This window comes from Procambarus clarkii, chromosome 31 (genome assembly GCF_040958095.1).
Source record: "Procambarus clarkii isolate CNS0578487 chromosome 31, FALCON_Pclarkii_2.0, whole genome shotgun sequence".
NCBI lineage: Eukaryota > Metazoa > Arthropoda > Malacostraca > Decapoda > Cambaridae > Procambarus > Procambarus clarkii.
In genome coordinates this window covers 8,082,702-8,102,987 of record NC_091180.1, presented here as the reverse complement: position 1 = coordinate 8,102,987, position 20,286 = coordinate 8,082,702, and the positions used below count along the sequence as shown (strand labels likewise).

Sequence of the window (20,286 nt, the reverse complement as noted above, 5' to 3'; positions counted from 1 at the left end):
TCAGAGAGGTTTCAAGGAGCAATGGCCCTGGAAAACCCCTTTGTGGTTGGGGTTTTCCTTATCTGCCATCGACCGGTGTTAGGCACCCAGAAAAGTAGGCATAACAAAACAAACTCCACATGGTAAAAAACTAAAACAAAAAACCGAACAGAGAGGTAGAAACTCCTACAATCCCAAGGAAACAAGCAAACATCAAACTTTACTGCCGCGCCGATCGTCCACACAGCCCTCCCCGCCCCGAGAGGGGGACGGGGGAGTCCCGGACCTACAGTGCTGGCTGCCTAGCTTCAGTTCGTAAGCTAATGTCAACGGGGATAGACGCGTCTCTGGCCTCAGTTTCGTAGGCTGTGTAATTACCTAAGTGTAATTACCTAAGTGTAGTTACAGGAAGAGAGCTACGCTCGTGGTGTCCCGTCCTCCCAGCACTCTGTCATATAACGCTTTGAAACTACTGACAGTCTTAGCCTCCATCACCTTCTCACCTAACTTGTTCCAAACGTCTACCACTCTGTTTGCGAAAGTGAATTTTCTTATATTTCTTCGGCATCTGTGTTTAGCTAGTTTAAATCTATGACCATTTGTTCTTGAAGTTCCAGGTCTCAGGAAATCTTCCCTGACAAATTTATCAATTCCTGTTACTATTTTGTATGTAGTGATCATATCACCTCTTTTTCTTCTGTCTTCTAGTTTTGGCATATTTAATGCCTCTAACCTCTCCTCGTAGCTCTTGCCCTTCAGTTCTGGGAGCCACTTAGTACCATGTCTTTGCACCTTTTCCAGTTTGTTGATGTGCTTCTTAAGATATGGGCACCACACAACAGCTCCTTATTCTAGCTTTGGGCTAACAAAAGTCATGAACAATATCTTTAGTATATCGCCATCCATGTATTTAAAAGCAATTCTGAAGTTAGAAAGCAGTAGCATAGGCTCCTTGCACAATATTCTTTATGTGGTCCTCAGGTGATAGATTTCTATCTAGAACCATCCCTAGATCTCTTTCTTTATCAGAATTCTTTAAAGATTTCTCACATAATATATAGGTTGAGTGGGGTCTATGTTCTCCTATTCCACATTCCATAACATGGCATTTATTAACATCAAATTCCATTTGCCAAGTGGTGCTTCATATACTTATTTTGTCCAGGTCTTCTTGAAGGGCATGACAATCATCTAAATTTCTTATCCTTCCTATTATCTTAGAATCATCAACAAACATGTTCATATAATTCTGTATACCAACTGGTAGATCATTTATGTAGACAATAAACATCACTGGTGCAAGAACTGAACCCTGTGGTACTCCACTTGTGACATTTCTCCAGTCCGATACATTGCCTCTGATTACTGCCCTCATTTTTCTATCAGTCAGAAAATTTTTCATCCATGTTAAAAGCTTACCTGTCACCCCTCCAATATTTTCCAGTTTCCAGAACAACCTCTTATGTGGAACTCTGTCGAAAGCCTTTTTTAGGTCCAGATAGATGCAGTCAACCCAACCATCTCTTTCCTGTAATATCTGTGGCTCGATCATAGAAACAGAGTAAATTCGATACACAGGATCTTCCAGATCGAAAACCATACTGTTTGTCTGATATTATATAATTTCTCTCCAGGTGTTCTACCCAATTAGTTTTGAACAGTTTTTCCAATACTTTCACTATTACACTTGTCAATGATACAGGCCTGTAATTGAGGGGGTCTTTCTTGCTGCCACTTTTGTAGATTGGAACTATGTTAGCCTGTTTCCACACGTCTGCTACGATTCCTGTACACAGGGATGCCTGAAAGATCAGGTGAAGTGGAATGCTGAGCTCAGATACACATTCTCTCAGAACCCATGGTGAAACTCCATCTGGGCCAGCTGCTTTGTTCTTACTGAGCTCCTTTAGCATATTTTCCACTTTATCTCTAGACACCTGCCGAGCAGACAGCACACTGGACTTGTGATCCTGTGGTCCTGGGTTCGATCCCGGGCGCCGGCGAGAAACAATGGGCAGTTTCTTTCACCCTATGCCCCTGTTACCTAGCAGTACCTAGCAGGGTGTTAGTCAGCTGTCACGGGCTGCTTCCTGGGGGGTGGAGGCCTGGTCAAGGACCGGGCCGCAGGGACACTAAAGCCCCGAAATCATCTCAAGATAACAAGATAACCTCTATCCGCTCTATGTTGTTCTCTGGAATTATTATTGTCTGGTTCTCTGAGGATTTCATTTTGTACGAACACACTTTGGAACTTTTCATTTAATGTTTCACACATTTCCTTTTCATTTTCCATGAATCTGTTTCCCATTTTCAACCTCTGGATATTATCCTTTACCTGCAATTTGTTGTTTATGAATTTGTAAAATAGGCCCGGTTCTGTTTTACATTTATCCGCTATTCCTTTTTCAAAATTTCTTTCTGCCTCTCTCCTTACTGCCGTATAATTGTTTCTCGCATCTTTGTATCGCTGGTATGTTTGGGGGTTTGGCCTCTTCCTATACTGATTCCATTTTTGTTTCTTTTGGTCTCTGGCCCTCTCGCAATTTCTGTCGAACCAATCCTGTCTTCTGGCCCTGCATTTCTGTTTTGATATGAATGTTTGTGTGCCTTCCTCGTATATTTTTAAAAATTTGGCATATGTTTCATTTACTTCCCTGCCTAGCAACAATTCTGTCCAATTACACTCATTAAAAAAATTTTGGAGTTCCCCATAGTGACCTCTCCTTAAATCGAGTTTATCAACTGTTTCAATGTCCCCATTTTCTTCTAAATGATATCTTAAAGCATAATCAATGTTTAACAGGACCCAATCACTCATTCCCAAGGGAGGAAGGTACTGGATGTCAAATATCTCTTCTTCTTTCCTGGTGAATACTAGATCCAGTACTGACAGTACATCTCCTTCCCTCATTCTTGTGGCCTGCTTTATGTGTTGATACAAGAATGTCTCCAGAATGAGGTTCACAAATCTGCATGTCCAAAAGTCCTCTGTTCTTGCTTCATAGGCCTCCTAGTCTATTGCTTTAAAGTTGAAGTCCCCCAGTATAAACAGTCGTGATTTATCTTTATCTGCTTGTACAATATCTCTCATGACCATTATGAGGCCCTCTCGTTTGTCATCTAGTTCTTCCTTTGTCCATGTGTTGCTTGCTGGTGGGCTGTAGGCATTTAAAATTATCAGCTTATCATCCTGATTCCAGATCTGCAATGCCATTATGTCAATATCTTGAGGGTTTTCAAATATTAACTCTCTTACCTTCAGGTGTTTTTTCACCAGTACAGCCACTCCTCCTCCCTTCCTAGTTTTCCTGTCACGTCTCCAAACTGAATAGCTACTTGGGAATATGACTTCATTTATTATATTTCCTTCAAGTTTCATCTCTGATAATGCGACAATATCTGGGACCCTAAGCTGGATTATATCTTGCAACTTCAAAGTTTTTGACCTCACTCCATCTATGTTGGTATATACAATTTTCAGGAACATGTTCCCTTTTCCTTTTCTCTTTACTTCCCCTTCCACTACTGATCTTGTTGCTTTGTTTTTATGTACCATTTCACAAGCTTTCCAGTCCCTGTCACTTTGTAGAAAAAAGAATTTGTCTTCTTCATTTCTATCCCCATTTAGACATTTTGCCTCAATTAGGTTCATTTTCAGCTTTTCTTTGTCTTCCTTGGAGAGGTCTTGTCTTATTGACCAAAGTTTGCCAACCTCATCACTCTGCAATTTCCTGGCATTTCTTAGCACTTCCATCATGTTTTTCACTCCAATAAACGTCACCCTTAAGGGGCGGTTCTTGTCTTTCTCATATTTTCCTATTCTTCTAAAATCACTGACATTTTCCTTTGAGCCTTCTCCTAAACCTACTATTTTCTCTATGATTTTCATATCTTCTGCCGCTCGGTCCACCTTAGATGAAATTTCCTTCTCTAAACATCTAAAAATGATTATGGACTCAGTTCTGTCTGCAGTGTTTTGTACCAGTTTACTGTTGGTAACCAGTTCTTTCCTAATTGCTTGCCTAATTTCTGCTTCTTGTTGGTCATTTCTGGTTTTGACTTCCGAACACACTTCTTTGATAGTCTCTGTCTCTTTTACAACTTGAGCATATGTCGCTTTTATTTCTTCTTTATACTTTTCTAGTTCTTTATTCACCTCCTCTATGTGTGTTGTCAGTGAAGTTTCCAGTTGGAGATCCTTACCTAACTCTATGTTAGCCCTTAGGCTCGCTTGGAGTTGTTCACCATATGAGTCTATTTTCTTGTTTATTTCTTCAAAGTCACCACACTTCACATTCCACACCTCATTTTCTTTCACTAGTTCCTTGATTTGCTCTTCCTGATTTGTTACCTTGTCTGTTAATGCAGTAATAATCTTACCTTGCTGAAGAATACTCCCTTTTAGAGTGCAAAGCTCACTCTTAAGAGCTCCATTGTCCTCTTCCAATTTAAGCACTTTTTCTTCATACTTCTTTTGCATATCCTCAATTATCTCTAACCTGCCAAGAACACCTCCTTTCCTTATATCTTGGGGTGAGAATCCTTTGAAACCATCATCTGTTGGTGTGTCTACATTCCCAGTGGTGGTGGTGGCGGTGGCCATCTTTGTTTTTGTTCTAGAACCAAAACAAACTTTTCCACTCAGCTATTTTCACTCACTTTTACTTGTTTATTGTATTTTATTTGCTTTTACACTTCCCTGAACCTTTATGTACCCTGGGACACCACTGTAGCCCTCAACCTGTTCCCAATACTTAGGTAATTCGATATTTCCAGGAGCTTGCTGCAGTGTGACTCCTGCCTCCTCAGCTCACAGTCACCCACCATGTGTATGTGTTTTTTTTTAATAAGGAAACACTAAGTGTGTAATTACCTAAGTGTAGTTACAATATGAGAGCTACGCTCGTGGTGTCCCGTCTTCCCAGCACTCTGTCATATAACGCTTTGAAACTACTGACGGTCTTGGCCTCCACAACCTTCTCACCTAACTTGTTCCAACCGTCTACCACTCTGTTTGCGAAAGTGAATTTTCTTATATTTCTTCGGCATCTGTGTTTAGCTAGTTTATATCTATGACCTCTTGTTCTTAAAGTTCCTATCTTCCCAGGAAATCTTCCCTATCGATTTTATCAATTCCTGTTACTATTTTGTATGTAGTGATCATATCACCTCTTTTTCTTCTGTCTTCCAGTTTTTGCATATTTAATGCCTCTAACCTCTCTTCGTAGCTCTTGCCCTTCAGTTCTGGGAGCCACTTCGTAGCATGTCTTTGCACCTTTTCCAGTTTGTTGATGTGCTTCTTAAGATATGGGCACCACACAACCGCTGTATATTCTAGCTTTGGCCTAACAAAAGTCATAAACAATTTCTTTAGTATATCGCCATCCATGTATTTAAAAGCAATTCTGAAGTTAGAAAGAGTGGCATAGGCTCCTCGCACAATATTCTTTATGTGGTCCTCAGGTGATAGTTTTCTATCTAGAACCACCCCTAGATCTCTTTCTTTATCAGAATTCTTTAAAGATTTCCCACATAATATATAGGTTGTGTGGGGTCTATGTTCTCCTATTCCACATTCCATAACATGGCATTTATTCACATTAAATTCCATTTGCCAAGTGGTGCTCCATATACTTATTTTGTCCAGGTCATCTTGAAGGGCATGACAATCATCTAAGTTTCTTATCCTTCCTATTATCTTAGCATCATCAGCAAACATGTTCATATAATTCTGTATACCAACTGGTAGATCATTTATGTAGACAATAAACATCACTGGTGCAAGAACTGAACCCTGTGGTACTCCACTTGTGACATTTCTCCAGTCCGATACATTGCCTCTGATCACTGCCCTCATTTTTCTATCAATCAGAAAATTTTTCATCCATGTTAGAAGCGTACCTGTCACCCCTCCAATATTTTCAAGTTTCCAGAACAACCTCTTATGTGGAACTCTGTCAAAAGCCTTTTTTAGGTCCAGATAGATGCAGTCAACCCAACCCAATGTAATTACCTAAGTGTAATTACCTAAGTGTAGTTACAGGATGAGAGCTACGCTCGTGGTGTCCCGTCTTCCCAGCACTCTTTGTCATATAACGCTTTGAAACTACTGACGGTCTTGGCCTCCACCACCTTCTCACTTAACTTGTTCCAACCGTCTGCCACTCTATTTGCAAAGGTGAATTTTCTTATATTTCTTCGGCATCTGTGTTTAGCTAGTTTAAATCTATGACCTCTTGTTCTTGAAGTTCCAGGTCTCAGGAAGTCTTCCCTGTCGATTTTATCAATTCCTGTTACTATTTTGTACGTAGTGATCATATCACCTCTTTTTCTTCTGTCTTCTAGTTTTGGCATATTTAATGCTTCTAACCTCTCCTCGTAGCTCTTGCCCTTCAGTTCTGGGAGCCACTTAGTAGCATGTCTTTGCACCTTTTCCAGTTTGTTGATGTGCTTCTTAAGATATGGGCACCACACAACAGCTGCATATTCTAGCTTTGGCCTAACAAAAGTCATGAACAATTTCTTTAGTATATCGCCATCCATGTATTTAAATGCAATTCTGAAGTTAGAAAGCATTGCATAGGCTCCTTGCACAATATTCTTTATGTGGTCCTCAGGTGATAGTTTTCTATCTAGAACCACTCCTAGATCTCTTTCTTTATCAGAATTCTTTAAAGATTTCTCACATAATATATAGGTTGTGTGGGGTCTATGTTCTCCTATTCCACATTCCATAACATGACATTTATTAACATTAAATTCCATTTGCCAAGTGGTGCTCCATACACTTATTTTGTCCAGGTCTTCTTGAAGGGCATGACAATCATCTAAATTTCTTATCCTTCCTATTATCTTAGCATCATCAGCAAACATGTTCATATAATTCTGTATACCAATTGGTAGATCATTTATGTACACAATAAACATCACTGGTGCAAGAACTGAACCCTGTGGTACTCCACTTGTATGTGTATGTGAATACGCGCGTGTGTGTGTGTAACATACCTTGTGTGTATGTGTATATGTATATGTATGTGTATATACATATGTATACATGTATGTGTATTTTTTCTTTTGGAAGGGGCTCTGTTCCCTTCTCTGTTGACGAGGCGCTGGGGGAGCAGCTTGCTCTGTTGATTCTTGCATGGTCCTGCAGAGAGTGGGTGCGTTGTACATGGTCGATCCGCCCCATCCCTCTGGGGTTCCCGTCTGCTCTTTGCAGACATGGGCCTGTCGAATCTGCGGTTCTTCTGGATTTCTTCAGTCTGCTCCCTGGATTCTATGTCCCTCATCGGAGGACTGTTGTCTCCTGTCCGGCTTCTGTTGGGGCCGGGTGCCTGGATGGTGGCCCTGGACCTCCAGGTCAATTCTTGGCACGTTCCTCTCCAGTTTTTTGGGACTGGCACAGTTGGTGGTGAGGCTTCAGGCTTGCCACTTTTGTTGCCTTCCCTATTTTGTAATTGGCACTCGGTGTATTTTGTATCTTTACCGGATCTTGGTGCCCTGTCTGAGTCTGTTTGGGATTTGGTGTCTGACCTACCTTGACGACTGGCTGGTGTGGGCTCCTAGTCGGTCCGCTTGTCTGCTCGCCAGGGGTGTGGTTCTTTCCAGATTGCTGGGTTTGATTTCCTGGTGATCTGGAGGCCATTCCTTCTGTTTCTGTCCCGGGTTCGGACCTGGCTGGGCCTTGTTTAGGGCTCTTGGGCCACTCCTTGTCTTTCCCTCCAAAAGTGTTGCTGCGGCTGTGGTCCCGCCTTCGGCTGTTCCTGAGGGGGTTGGTTGCTCAACCAGGTTGCTCAGCGGTTGCTCGAACAGTTGTGCGGGAGTCTGAACTTCGACGTGCTGGTCTGCCCGCGGGGTCGGGTTTGGCTTCGGCGTCTGTTTGGTTCCTTCGGAGACTCCCCTTCCGCCTCTCTTGCAACCGTTGGGTTCGTTCCTCCGGGGATCTTGTGTTGGTGCTGCGTCACCAGCTTCCTCTTTGGGGTTTTCGGGGTTCTGTGCCTTTGCACCTCCCGAGCCTTCGCTCGATGTGTTCACGGATGGGTCACCTCTCGGCTGGGGCTTTGTGACCAGTGCTCACCAGGTCGGCCGGGGATGGTGGGGTCTATCCGTCTGTCGGGCTCACAGCATGGTTCGGGAGTTCGTGGCTGTCTGGTTTGAGCTTCGGAAGGTTTGGGTCACTTGGTGCTCTACCATTCAGCTCCATTCGGACTGTTCCCTGGCGGTTCTTTGCGGTACCACAGGATTTCTCTTAGGTGTTGACCTTTGGGGTTGGTTCCTTGGAGTGGCTTATTTGCTGGACTCTCGGGGTTTGGCTAACAGTGAGGTTCATGTCCGGGGTGTGTCCTGCGTCCTGGCGGAGAGCTGTCTCGGTTCATTCCTCTGTTCGCGGATTGGCCAGTCGTCGCCGACTCGTTTCGTTGGCTCTGCTGGATGTATGGACTCCTGGCCATGGACGTCTTCGAGATGGCGTGGTATAAGCGTCGCCCATTTTATGTGGCGCTCTTACCCGCCTGCGAGGCGTTCACAGTGGATGCTTTTCGGCAGGACTGGTCGAGGTGGGGGTACCTGTTCCTCTTCTCCCATTCCAGTTGTTGCTTCGGGTTCTGGCTCGGTTGGAGCCCATTCCCACAAAAGTAGTCCTTATGGTTCCTTGGTGGCCGGCCCAGTTTTATTTTCAGACACTGTTTGATAGGTGTCCGAACCCGGGGCGTTTTCCCACGGCTCCGCCTCTTTCGCCAGGTCGGATCGGTCCTGTACGTGACTGCTTCGGCCTTCTCCTCAGCTCTTCGCGTCTGGTATTTTGACGTGGGTATCACCCTCTCTGTGGTGATCAGGTGGCTTTGTTGACGGTGTCCCACCTGCGAGCTTCGTCTTGGCAACAGTATGACGTTCCTGGAGTTTCTATGCACCTTTTCTTGCTCTTCGTAGGTTGTCTTCTCTTTCACATCGTTTGTCTTGTCCTTTCTTGGGTTTTCAGGACTACAGTTATTTGATGTTTCTTACTGTCGCCTCGTTTTGTGTGGCGCTGGAAGAGCCGCTCCGGCTTGCGTTCGGGGTGGACGTCACATCTGCCCTGTTTCGTATGCTTTCTCATGTTTTGTTTCACCTCCGGCCTGCTCATGCGTCGCCTGAGCAGTACTGGTCCTTTATCAGGGTGCCTTCTTATCTTCTCCTCAGTTTGTGGTAGCCCCTTCGGTTCAGGTTTCTGCTCTTTGGTACTGGTGGTAGGTTTGTAAGTTTGCAGCCTTTCTCCGTCCTGGTAACGGTCGAGACAGCTGTTTTCCGGAGGGGTTCTTGGGATGCTTGATTGGTTTGGCCGGGGGTGCGTCCTGTGTTGTCCAGTTGCGCTTTTTGCTGTTACCTGCGTACCGTGTCTGGGGATGCGCTTTGGGTTGATCCGGTTCCGCTCGTGTCCTGTTTCAGGGCTCGGGTCTCCCAGGTCGTCCGCAGAGTTTTTCAGTCTTCCAGCCTACGGTCTATCCTTGCGCCCGTGCTGTTCAGACCTTTGCAGCTTTTGCTGCTGTGTTGGTGACGTCTAGGGCTCATTTCGGCCACAGGGATTTGAGGGTCGCACAGGTTTTTGGATGCCCATTCTTTATGCGCGTCTGCGCCTGTGCATTTTTGTTGCCTTGGGTTGCAGCCGTTTGTCTCGGCTTTACGTTGTGGAGTTTGTGGCGGCCGCCTCCCGGGTTAGCCCTTTCTTTTCCTTATCTTTGGGTATGAAGCTCCAGGGAGCCGTAGGGGCTCCCCCACAGAAAACCAGCGTTGAATGTAATGAAAGGTCATTTTCCGGGTGAGCCCCGGAGGCTCCCTGGCAACCCTCCCTCCCACCAGTCGGCGGTTATTCGCGTTGAAGCTTAGCTTCCATACTGAAGCTAGGCAGCTGGCGCGGTAGGTCCAGGGCTCCCCCCTCCCTCTCTCGGGGCGGGGAGGGCTGCGCGGACGATCGGCGCAGCAGTAAAGTGCGATGACTGCTTGTTTGATTGTTTCCTTGGGATTGTAGGAGTTTCTACCTCTCTGTTCGGTTTTTTGTTTTAGTTTTTTAACCATGCGGGGGTTTGTTTTGTTATGCCTACCTTTCTGGGTGCCTAACCCCGGTCGATGGTAGATAAGGAAAAACTCAACCACAAGGGGTTTTTCCAGGGCCATTGCTCCCTGAAACCTCTCTGAAGGGGCCAGGTTCTGGCGCTGGTCCCTGGTAGGTCTGAACTCCTTAGCCAATGTCCCGGTCTAATATAACATACATTAGCCCGATAAGCTACAGGGAGCCTCTGGGGCTCACCCAGAAAATGGCGTTTCATTACATTCAACGCTGGTTTTTTGAAGTTGACTCAATGTTGAAACTTTATTTTTAGAGATAATTGAAGTTCAAGTTATCGACAGTTTATAAGGTAGTTCTAATTCATTAATTTACTTGTATGTTTCAATAAACATTGTTTAGCATTCATACTCGAATGTGTGAAAGTTGTACGTCTATGTGTGTTGAAATGAAGTCAAGAAAAAATAAACCCCCAAAAATACAAAATATAGGAATTATTATAATAATTATAATGATTTAAGGTATACTTTATACAGGTCAAAAAGCCCTAATCTGGTCTCTAATTATTAAACAATGTAAAGAAAGAAGGAAAATAGAGTTTGAAATCTGTGAAAAAATCAGCCAGACGTACCAAATTCTGCCAGTTATGACTGATTTATTTGTTGACCAATTTAATTCTATCTTCACAGAGTTATGGAAGTGTATGCATTCTCCGGGATGTAGAGGTTACAACAAAATCAGATAATAAACAAAGAAGAAAAATAAAAAAACAAAAAAAGTCCCCTAAAAAATAAATTTGTGGACATTGGTGAAAGTAACAGGTACTACTATTGGGAAAATGTATTTGTATGATATATAACAAAATAGAGCATAACAACATACTTACTCAACATTATTTGTGTTATTATGTATTACTCAACAATGTTATAAAGGCTCCAGCTGCATATCCACTTTGTGGGCACTTCTAACTACTATTCTTCTTCTTTGTGCATCGGACAGGTGCTTGCATCTCCTTATTACTGCATTATCCCTCAGTTCCAGTTAATACGAGCTGCTCTAATTATCGACAAAATGTTCTTCTTTTAAAAAAAAACCAGCGTTGTATGTAATGAAACGCCATTTTCTGGGTGAGACCCGGAGGCTCCCCGGAGCTTTACTGGCTGATATGCTAATGTCAGACTTTGGCATCAGTCATGTGTATGGAGTTCTAGGGCCTACCGGGGACCACGAGCCAGAACCTGGCCCCTCAGAGAGACAAGGGGAGCAATGGCCTATAGAAACCCCCGTGTGGTTGGAAGCATTCTATGTTTGCCATCGACCGGGTCAAGCATCCAGAAAGGTAAGCATTCCAAAACAAACCCCTATTCTGGTGAGAATTGCTACCTAAAGCCGAACTAGTGGATAGAACTCTTCAACAGAAAACAAGGAAACTAGTATGACGTCATACGTCAACGCGCCGCTGTCTGCGCAGCTCCCCCCTCCCCGGGAGGGGGAAGGGGGAGCCCCAGACCTCCCACGCCGGCTATCCATCCATCAGTTCTGAGGCTGGATGTCAAAACACGCGAAAAACGCCGACCGGAGGGAGGGAGGGTTGCCGGGGAGCCTCCGGGTCTCACCCAGAAAATGGCGTTTCATTACATTCAACGCTGGTTTTCTGGGGGGAGCCCCGTCGGCTCCCCGGAGCTAACTACCCACAGAGGATGGTCAAAGGGACAGAACCGGGAGGCGGACACCACGCGCCCCCCAAGGAGGCGAGACAACCGGCAGCAAACGCCAACCCAAGGCGCCACAGCCCCGAAAATCCCGGGAACACACGAGAACCACGAGCATCAAGGCCCCTGCACGAAACACCAAAAATCCATGCCCGAAAGACCGCAAGGCCACAACACCTAGACGGCAGCGAGAGCAGCGAAGCCACGAACGCCACAGGCATGAGGGAAGAACACAGGCAGCTTAGCTGCAAGAACACGGCTGACCACCCGGGACACCATCACCCCCGAACCGGGAAGAACAGAGCCGGATCAACGCAAAACGCGCTCCGAACCCAAACGCCGTGGCACGCAAACAGCAGCGGAGGGCCGCCACTGAACACAAAAACGACACACCCCCAGCCCGACCAACGAAGCACCAACAAATCCTGGACCCCTCCAGAATGCAGCAGCCCCACCCCGCGCCAGAAAAGATGGAGACTGCTGCCACCAAACAACCAAAACGCTAAAACCAAAGGAGCAAGAAAACTCAGCGACCCGACCCCCAGAGGCAAAGGTCCAAAGGAAAGAGCCGACGAAAAAACACACCGGAACCGAAGGGGCACTACCAACCGAGGAGAAGACAGAGCACGCTGACCAGAGACCAGGATGGTGCAAGCGGCGCACGAACAGGCCAGAGGTGAAACGACGCACAAGATAGCTGACTAACGGTGCAGAAGCAACACCAAGACCGAAAGCAAGCTGAAGCGGCTCCGCCCGCGCCGCACGAAAAGAGGCGACAGTTTGTGGCAAGACGACGGCCCCCAACCCCCACCAGAAAACCAAAGCCGAGAGTAAACCAAGCTAACAAGAGTAACCACCTAAGAAGGGACAGGAAAAGGAAGGACCGCCAAAATACCCCATACTGCCGCCAAGAGAAGCACGCAGGTGGGACACCTACCACGAAGCCACCCGACCACCAACCGGAGGCGAGACCGCGAGGCAGAACATAAGCAGCCCCGACAAGGCCCCTCCGAGCCCAGGAAAAAGGCGGAGCCGCGGGAAGATCTCAGGCGCGACCACCGAAACCCAGGCGGAACAAGGAGATGGAACGTCTGCCGAACAGAAAAACTCCCCAAAGCATGCAAGCCCGCCAGGAGTTCAAAAACGACGGGTCCGACGCGAGACATCGCAAGACCCCCCCCCCCAAAAAAAAAAAAAAACCGGCAGGGCAAGCTAGGAAACCAAAGGCGGCGGAAGGGTCGCCGCCAGAACAGTACCCGAACCAAGGGGTACGAACAACTGCAATAGACCGAGACAAAGAAGCACATCACAGGACACAGGCTGACCAACGCCTAAGAACACACGCAGAACATCCCTGCTGCAGAGGAGGCAGGAAGAAAGAGCAGAAGCACAAAAACCCCAGGAGAACAACCAGGGGTGGACAATCAGGCAGGGACAGAAAAAAAACCCACGCAATCCCCAGGCACAAAAGCGGCAGCAAAGTGCCACACCACAACCGGACACAGGAACAAGGACACGCCACCGTGAAACACGGTACCAATGCACACGTGCAGCAGCAGCAACAGGCACCACTGCAACAAGCAACATGTAAATAGCAACACCCTTCTGCAAAGGCAGAGAACAGAGCAGGCAGACCCCAGACAGGGCCAACGGAGACACGACAAAACCCTGCAGGCCCAGAAACCTGCACCAGGCGACCGACGGCGGAGAAACCCCGCTCGATACCTGCTGGATGAGGTACTGGGAGCTCTTTCACACCTGAAGCCCGGCCCAAGGCCAGGCTAGACCAGCCAGAGGGTGGCCCACCAGGCAGCTGCTAGGAGCAGTCCACCGGCCCACATACCCCCACAACCAGGATGGGCCGGAACTGCCATACGAAAACAGGCTAGTGCGCCCTGGAAGTCCACAGACGAACCAGCAAGAAAGCTTATGCTCGCAAGTAGGTCGTGTAACAAGCACAGACCTCTGATGGTAATACAGTGTTCCCCAAATGTGCCAATAGCACCACTGCACTCCACTGGTACTATCCCGCAAGTTCTACCAGATAGGCGGGACCCAAGAGCCAGAGCTCAAATCCTGCAAGCACTGCCAGGAGCCTTACCAGGTGAGTACAGAACCAACCCTACAACCCCCCACACCTCACAACATTAAAAAAGGAGGGTCCCCTGAATGACTCCAGCACGGGTTGGATATGCACATGAGGGGGACAGGAAGGGTTGAAAAAGGGACAGTCACTGGTGTGCGAACGGTCTCAGTCGTACAAAAATATACCTAAATAAAGACAGGTATATAAACAACACCGCATCCAGCGCCCGGCCAAAAGACACCAGACCGCAGAAACTCACCTGGCTAATGGTGGCACGAACTTGACACGACTCAACCGTGCCCAGAAGAACCTGGGAGCACCGCCAGGTGAAGACGCCAGAGCTGGACCCTGCCGGACCAGCAGGAGAGCAGGGAGAGGCGAAGGAGGCGGTCTACACCCATGACACAGGGAAAACCGCGGTGTCCTCCCCACAACTGGGAACCAGGACACCCCCGGCGCGAAGGGGCACATACCGCAGCCAGGGAGAAGAACGAGAGGCGAAGCACTGTAGCAAAAAGGGCGCAAAACACCAGCACTGAAACACCGCCCAGGCCAAAACAAACTCCACGGCGCATGCGCATAACACGCTGGCCGAACCGCACACCCTCTCTGTGGGAAGGCGCCAGCCAGGACTACTGCACGAGAAAAGTAGCCCAAAAGAGGAAGCAGGAACAATAAAACTGGCCAAAGAAGCAAAGAGCCCAAAAAGGAACCCAACCGGGCGACAAGTAGCCCAACCGGGAGACAAGTAGCCCAACCGGGCGACAAGTAGCCCAACCGGGCGACAAGTAGCCCAACCGGGCGACAAGTAGCCCAACCGGGCGACAAGTAGCCCAACAGGGCGACAAGTAGCCCAACAGGGCGACAAGTAGCCCAACAGGGCGACAAGTAGCCCAACAGGACGACAAGTAGCCCAACAGGGCGACAAGGACGAGGAGCCGACAGACGTTCCAATAATGCGGGAAGTAGCGAAAAACCTTCCCGTACCCTCGAGAACACAGAAGCCAACACTAGTCCCGAAGGCACACGAAGGCGCAGGCGCAACCGAGATCAGAAGTCACGCAGAACCCCATCGAACGGGGAAACATGACGAAAACACCGTCCCAAAAAGGGGTGGGAGGAAACATCCACCCACAGGACGGAACCAACCGACTCGAAGGCCAAGGAACCGAGCCCGGGGAGGGGCCGACGCCCAACAGCACGTACGGCGAGTGGGGAGGAAAGACCCCACTCCGCGTAACCACAAGCCCCGCCTAGAGGGGGATAAAAACCCCCACGGGGCCCAACGGGGCCAAGGCCCCCCCAAGTCAGCCCCTCCCCAGCCCCGGGAACCTACACGACAGGCCCCAGGGCCGAGCCGTTCCCCCAAAGCCCCGGCCGTACCAGAAAACCGGGGCAGCCGTGAAAACACTAAGGAAGGGAGCCCACTGGCAGACTCATACAACACGGCTGGAGGAACAGGCTCAAATGCCCCCGTCACTACCCCGGAAGGGGAATTCCCCGAGACTGCCCGAGTCTCTACACCATCAAAAACCCCACCGCGAACCTACAGACGGTAAGGAACCGGATGCAGGCAGGAAGGGTGAACCAGGGGAAAGACAAGGGGGCGTGGATGGAACCAAAGCAACCAACACCCCCAAGTCCCAAAACGAACTACAACGGGGCAGCCCCGGGGCTCCCGGGGAGGAAACCACGAGAACGTTGCCACCACCAAGGCTCAAGTGCAACGCCCCTGCTGCCCGCACCCGCTTTGTCAGCACAACTGGGTAACCGAGCCCCAATGAGCAACCAAACTCGCAGGACTCCGGGTCGAAGGTGTCACCGACCCCACAGGCAGCAGACGGAGGCAAAACAGAGAGTCACCCAGAGACAAAGGGTGAGAGCAACCCTCAAACTCGCTGGAAGCGAGGTGGGGACTCTGGGGTCACATCCATTGGACCCGCGCGCCCCCAGGGGTTTCCCAGGGTCCCGAGCGTTTACTATAAGAGGACTCGCGCTCAGGTAATCCCAGGCAGGGTACTGCTAACCGGCACCCAAAGCTACCAAACAACTTTCTAAGAGCTGAACCCCCGGGACGTGTACACTCACGGGGACCTAGGAGGGGGTACCACCAGAAAATACACAGAACACAATGGACACAAGGGACAAGAACGAAGGCAGACCCCCCCCCACCAGGTAGATAAACAAAAAGAAAAAGAAAACCCCGCAAGAGGACAGCGTACCCAAGCGGAACAGAGCCGGCTGCTATGATTGGTAAAGACAAGCTGCACAGTACCCTGCGCCCCACCAGTGCAAAAACTGCCCCTTACTCTAAGGCGAACAAGGGAGACAGAACACCCGAGCACACAAAGAGCGGCCGAAAACCAAGCAGTAAACGGCCAAGCAGGGGCAGGACCCAAGGAACTTGTGGAAGGTGGCCCCAAGCCCCAAGGGCAGTACTTACAGGGCACCTAGGGAAGGGAACCCTAGGCGCATGCAGCCCGAGTACTGGAGAATCACTCCCGGCTCACGCACCACCTAGAAAACAGACACCACACTCTAGCTACAGTGCTGAAACAACCACTGGAGCCAGAGCACATAACCGTTGCCTATAGCATCAGCCGAAGAACTGATGGGTGGATAGCCGGCGTGGGAGGTCTGGGGCTCCCCCTTCCCCCTCCCGGGGATGGGGGAGCTGCGCAGACAGCGGCGCGGTGACGTATGACGTCATGCTAGTTTCCTTGTTTTCTGTTGAAGAGTTCTATCCACTAGTTCGGCTTTAGGTAGCAATTTTCACCAGAATAGGGGTTTGTTTTGGAATGCTTACCTTTCTGGATGCTTGACCCGGTCGATGGCAGACATAGAATGCTTCCAACCACACGGGGGTTTCTATAGGCCATTGCTCCCCTTGCCTCTCTGAGGAGGCCAGGTTCTGGCTCGTGGTCCCCAGTAGGCCCTAGAACTCCATACACATGACTGATGCCAAAGTCTGACATTAGCATATCAGCCAGTAAAGCTCCGGGGAGCCGACGGGGCTCCCCCCAGAAAATTATCTAAAATTCATTTCGGAAAATATTAGGATGAAACTTTCACGACATTGAAGCCAATAAATTGGAGATATAACATTTAATATTAATTTTCACATAATTCAAATATATTTTCACCAGCCCCAGCTTATACCTGCATTTACAGCCCAGGCTGTAGCAGTGTAAAGGTTAAGAGAACAAAAGTTATTAAATTATTAGACAATAAATTGGAAGGAAATTAAATTGTTAGATCTAGTAGACAACAGATATTTGTATTTTTTAAAGAAGGCATCCATGTTCATGCACTTTCCAAACACATATAGCATAATTTATACTATAATACGCAGTATATACACTGTACTCACCCATTAAAGCTCTTTCAGAAGGAGAATAAACGTATGCCATCGTGAAGAGATAGAGATTTAGAAGTCCATAAAATGCCATGAACTGTGCCGAGGAGTCGTAATGCGTGGACAACTGAGCGACAAAGTTATCTTCCAGCATACCCACCCCAAACCTCAGGACAGTGATGGTGATAGTGACACACAACACAATGAACATCAGCAATGTCATGAATCTGAGTCGCAAGTCTAAAAATTAAGAGAAAATAAAATATATATTATATCTGTAAATGCTTATTCTGCCATATTTAAAAAACATATATACTGCATTCTTCTAAAGTTCTCATTCTTCTCATTAGCTATGTATCATCTGCAAACATTGACATGTATAAGCTCACTCAATAAGGTAGATTACTAACATAAATTAGAAAGAGCAATGTTCCTAGGACAGTGACATGAGGGACTACACTTTTCATGCCTTTTCAACCTGATATTCTTTTTGCTACGACCCTTTGTTTCTTGTCTGGTTTTCCTTTACCCAATTCAGTGTTTATCCATCATCCATACTTGTCTTGCATTCTTAGACACATGTCTTTTGCGAGGAATTGCTTTTACTACTTTCTAGCAAAATAGGAAGATGCAATCGACCCATCCCTCATTGTCTTATTTTGGTGACACCTTTGTAGAATTTAATCAAGTTTTTTAGGCATGATTTTTTCTATCTGAATTCATGTTGTCCCTTCATTACAAAATTTGCTCATTTCAAAGTATCTCACTATTCATTTCCTGATAACTTTTCCACAATTTTGAATGGGAGGCATATTAATTATTACTTAGCACTTCATGTCTGTCCCCTCTGTCTTTAACACTGGAGCTACATTTAACTTTTCCAGATTCCTGAGAGCTCTTCAGTCTGTAGTGTTATGTTAAAAGTTCTATTTAGTGGGTAAAACAGAATCATTGCAGCTTGAAATGCAATGCATGTTAGTGGCTTTACAAAAATGCACCACTTACTCACCAAGATATGTACTTTCACAACTCATTGTACCTACTTGTACATAATTTATAAACAAATAGCTTAATAAAATCGGTGTTTAATGTAATGAAATGCCAATTTCTGTGTGAGCTCCGGTGGCTTCCTGAAGCAACCATCAACCAATGTAGGAGCAATCTAATAGGTGCCATCAAACGCAGAGTTCTCTGGCCTATCAAGAACCCAGAGTCAGAACCTGGTCCTCTCACAGAAGCAAAGGAAGCTGTGGTATTTATATATTAAGTTATTCATTTATACTGCCACCAAGAGAAGCACCCAGAAAGTCTGAGAGACAAAACAAACCACATCTGACTGCTTCCGATACCTACAGACTCGAAAATGATCATAGAACTCCCCAAACTATGTAAGCAAATGATCGAAAATGTTATAATCTAGCAGCTGCTCATTCGCCCCACCTTCCCCCATGTTTGGGGGAAATTGGGAGCTCACCGGCTGCAGCACCATCAGTTCAATGAATGATGAACACCATTTTTTCCCAGGGAGGGTGTTCATCATCCCTGACATCTTCCTTTCACCAGGCCCAACTCAATGGGGAAAGGAGTGGCAGGAAGCCACCAGGGATCACCTAAAAATAGGCGTTTCATTACATTGAACGCTGGTTTCCTGGGGGAAGCCTTTTGTGGCTCCCTGAACCTAACTACCTACAGAGAAGAGGCATTGGGCAAGCATCAGGGAGGAGGAAGAACTGCCTACAAAACAATGAAGAAACACCCGGCAAAAAGTGAGTCAAGACCACACAAGTCTGCCAAGCTGGGCAACCCCCAACAGGAAAATGGCCACCCAACCCAGGACAACCAGAAACCCTCATATCTGAAAAGCAGCCCAGGACAGAGATGTGAGGACAGCTTTGAAACAGCAAACCTCCGATCCTAACGGGCACTAGGAAAGCTGGTAATCAAAGAAACAATGCGGATAATCCAAAAAGTAAAAACCCCAGAACCAGGGATCTAGGAGACCAGATCAACACACAAGGCCGCCACCAAGTCAGAATCAGTGGCACAAAGGGTGTAGCAGATGCCATCACTCAAGAACAGGTGAAGCACCCCTGGCGCTTCCAACAAGCCTCAAAAATGCAAGGACCCCTCAGGAGGCACACTGACCCAATCTCAACGAGAAAAGAAGGGGCCGGCAGCATGAAGGAAAATGGCCCAACAGAGCAAAAGGCCAAGAACCAGAGCTGGAGGAAAGCATGAGGCTCAGGAACCAGCAACAATCTGAACAGAAGAGGACACCAAAACGGAATGGGAGAGAGAAAAGAAGACACATGAGCCAGAGAGCAAGCCAGCCCACATGATGCAATGCAGGCCAGAGGTAAAGAATTCCTTAACCACTGTACTGTGCTACCTGTTATCATGGGGGAATGGGGAGCACCATCCTAAATATCATGTTTGTTAGTACAGTAGCCATTTGATTTTACGACCTCTGCTTTACCATACCGCCGGTTGAAATGACCAAATTTGAGATCGGTAATTGGTGCCTTAGTTACCGATTCATTTGTCGTTAAATTCAGAATATGCTACCGAGTTCACCGAGTCCAGTTGTCAATAAACTGGAGGCCACTATTGGGTTTGCTGTGACAACCTTGCCCTCTCTAGGCCAGTGATTACATTTTTCCGATCACAGATTTCACTGCCTCTGTTATGTAGCATCCAGTCACAGTTAGTCACAACCAGTCAGAGGCAGCCAAGGTCAAGTTACAGTTAGTCAGGCATTCACAGTTACAACAAGTCAGCCATAATCAGTCAGGTATTCACAGTCACAACAAGTCACAGTCAGTCATAATCAACCAGTCACAGTTAGTAAAAATATGAGGCTGATGTGAGGCACTCAGGCAGTATGCCTACCATGCCACCAGATGGTAGGAAGGTTATCTTGAGGTTATCTTAAGATGATTTTGGGGCTTAGCGTTCCCACAGCCCGGTACTTGACCAGGCTTTCTTTTTGTTACACACCCCCAGGAAGCAGCCCGTAGCAGCTGTAACTCCCAGGTACCTCTTTACTGCTAGGTGAACAAGATCATCGGAGTGAAAGAAACTCTACAGGTAGGTAGTTACCCAAGAATCAAAA

At 47.3% G+C, this 20,286-nt stretch overlaps 1 protein-coding gene across 8 annotated transcripts in view; it reads right to left on the bottom strand.

The window, feature by feature from the left end:
- Positions 1-20,286, bottom strand: part of LOC123758602 (transmembrane protein 181) — a 439,494-nt gene that overhangs the window by 75,915 nt on the left and 343,293 nt on the right. For all 8 annotated transcript variants that reach the window (XM_069334329.1, XM_069334331.1, XM_069334330.1 and 5 more), the window contains one exon: positions 17,190-17,414. In XM_069334329.1, coding sequence (XP_069190430.1) covers positions 17,190-17,414 — 225 coding nt within the window. The remainder of the gene's footprint in view (positions 1-17,189; positions 17,415-20,286) is intronic.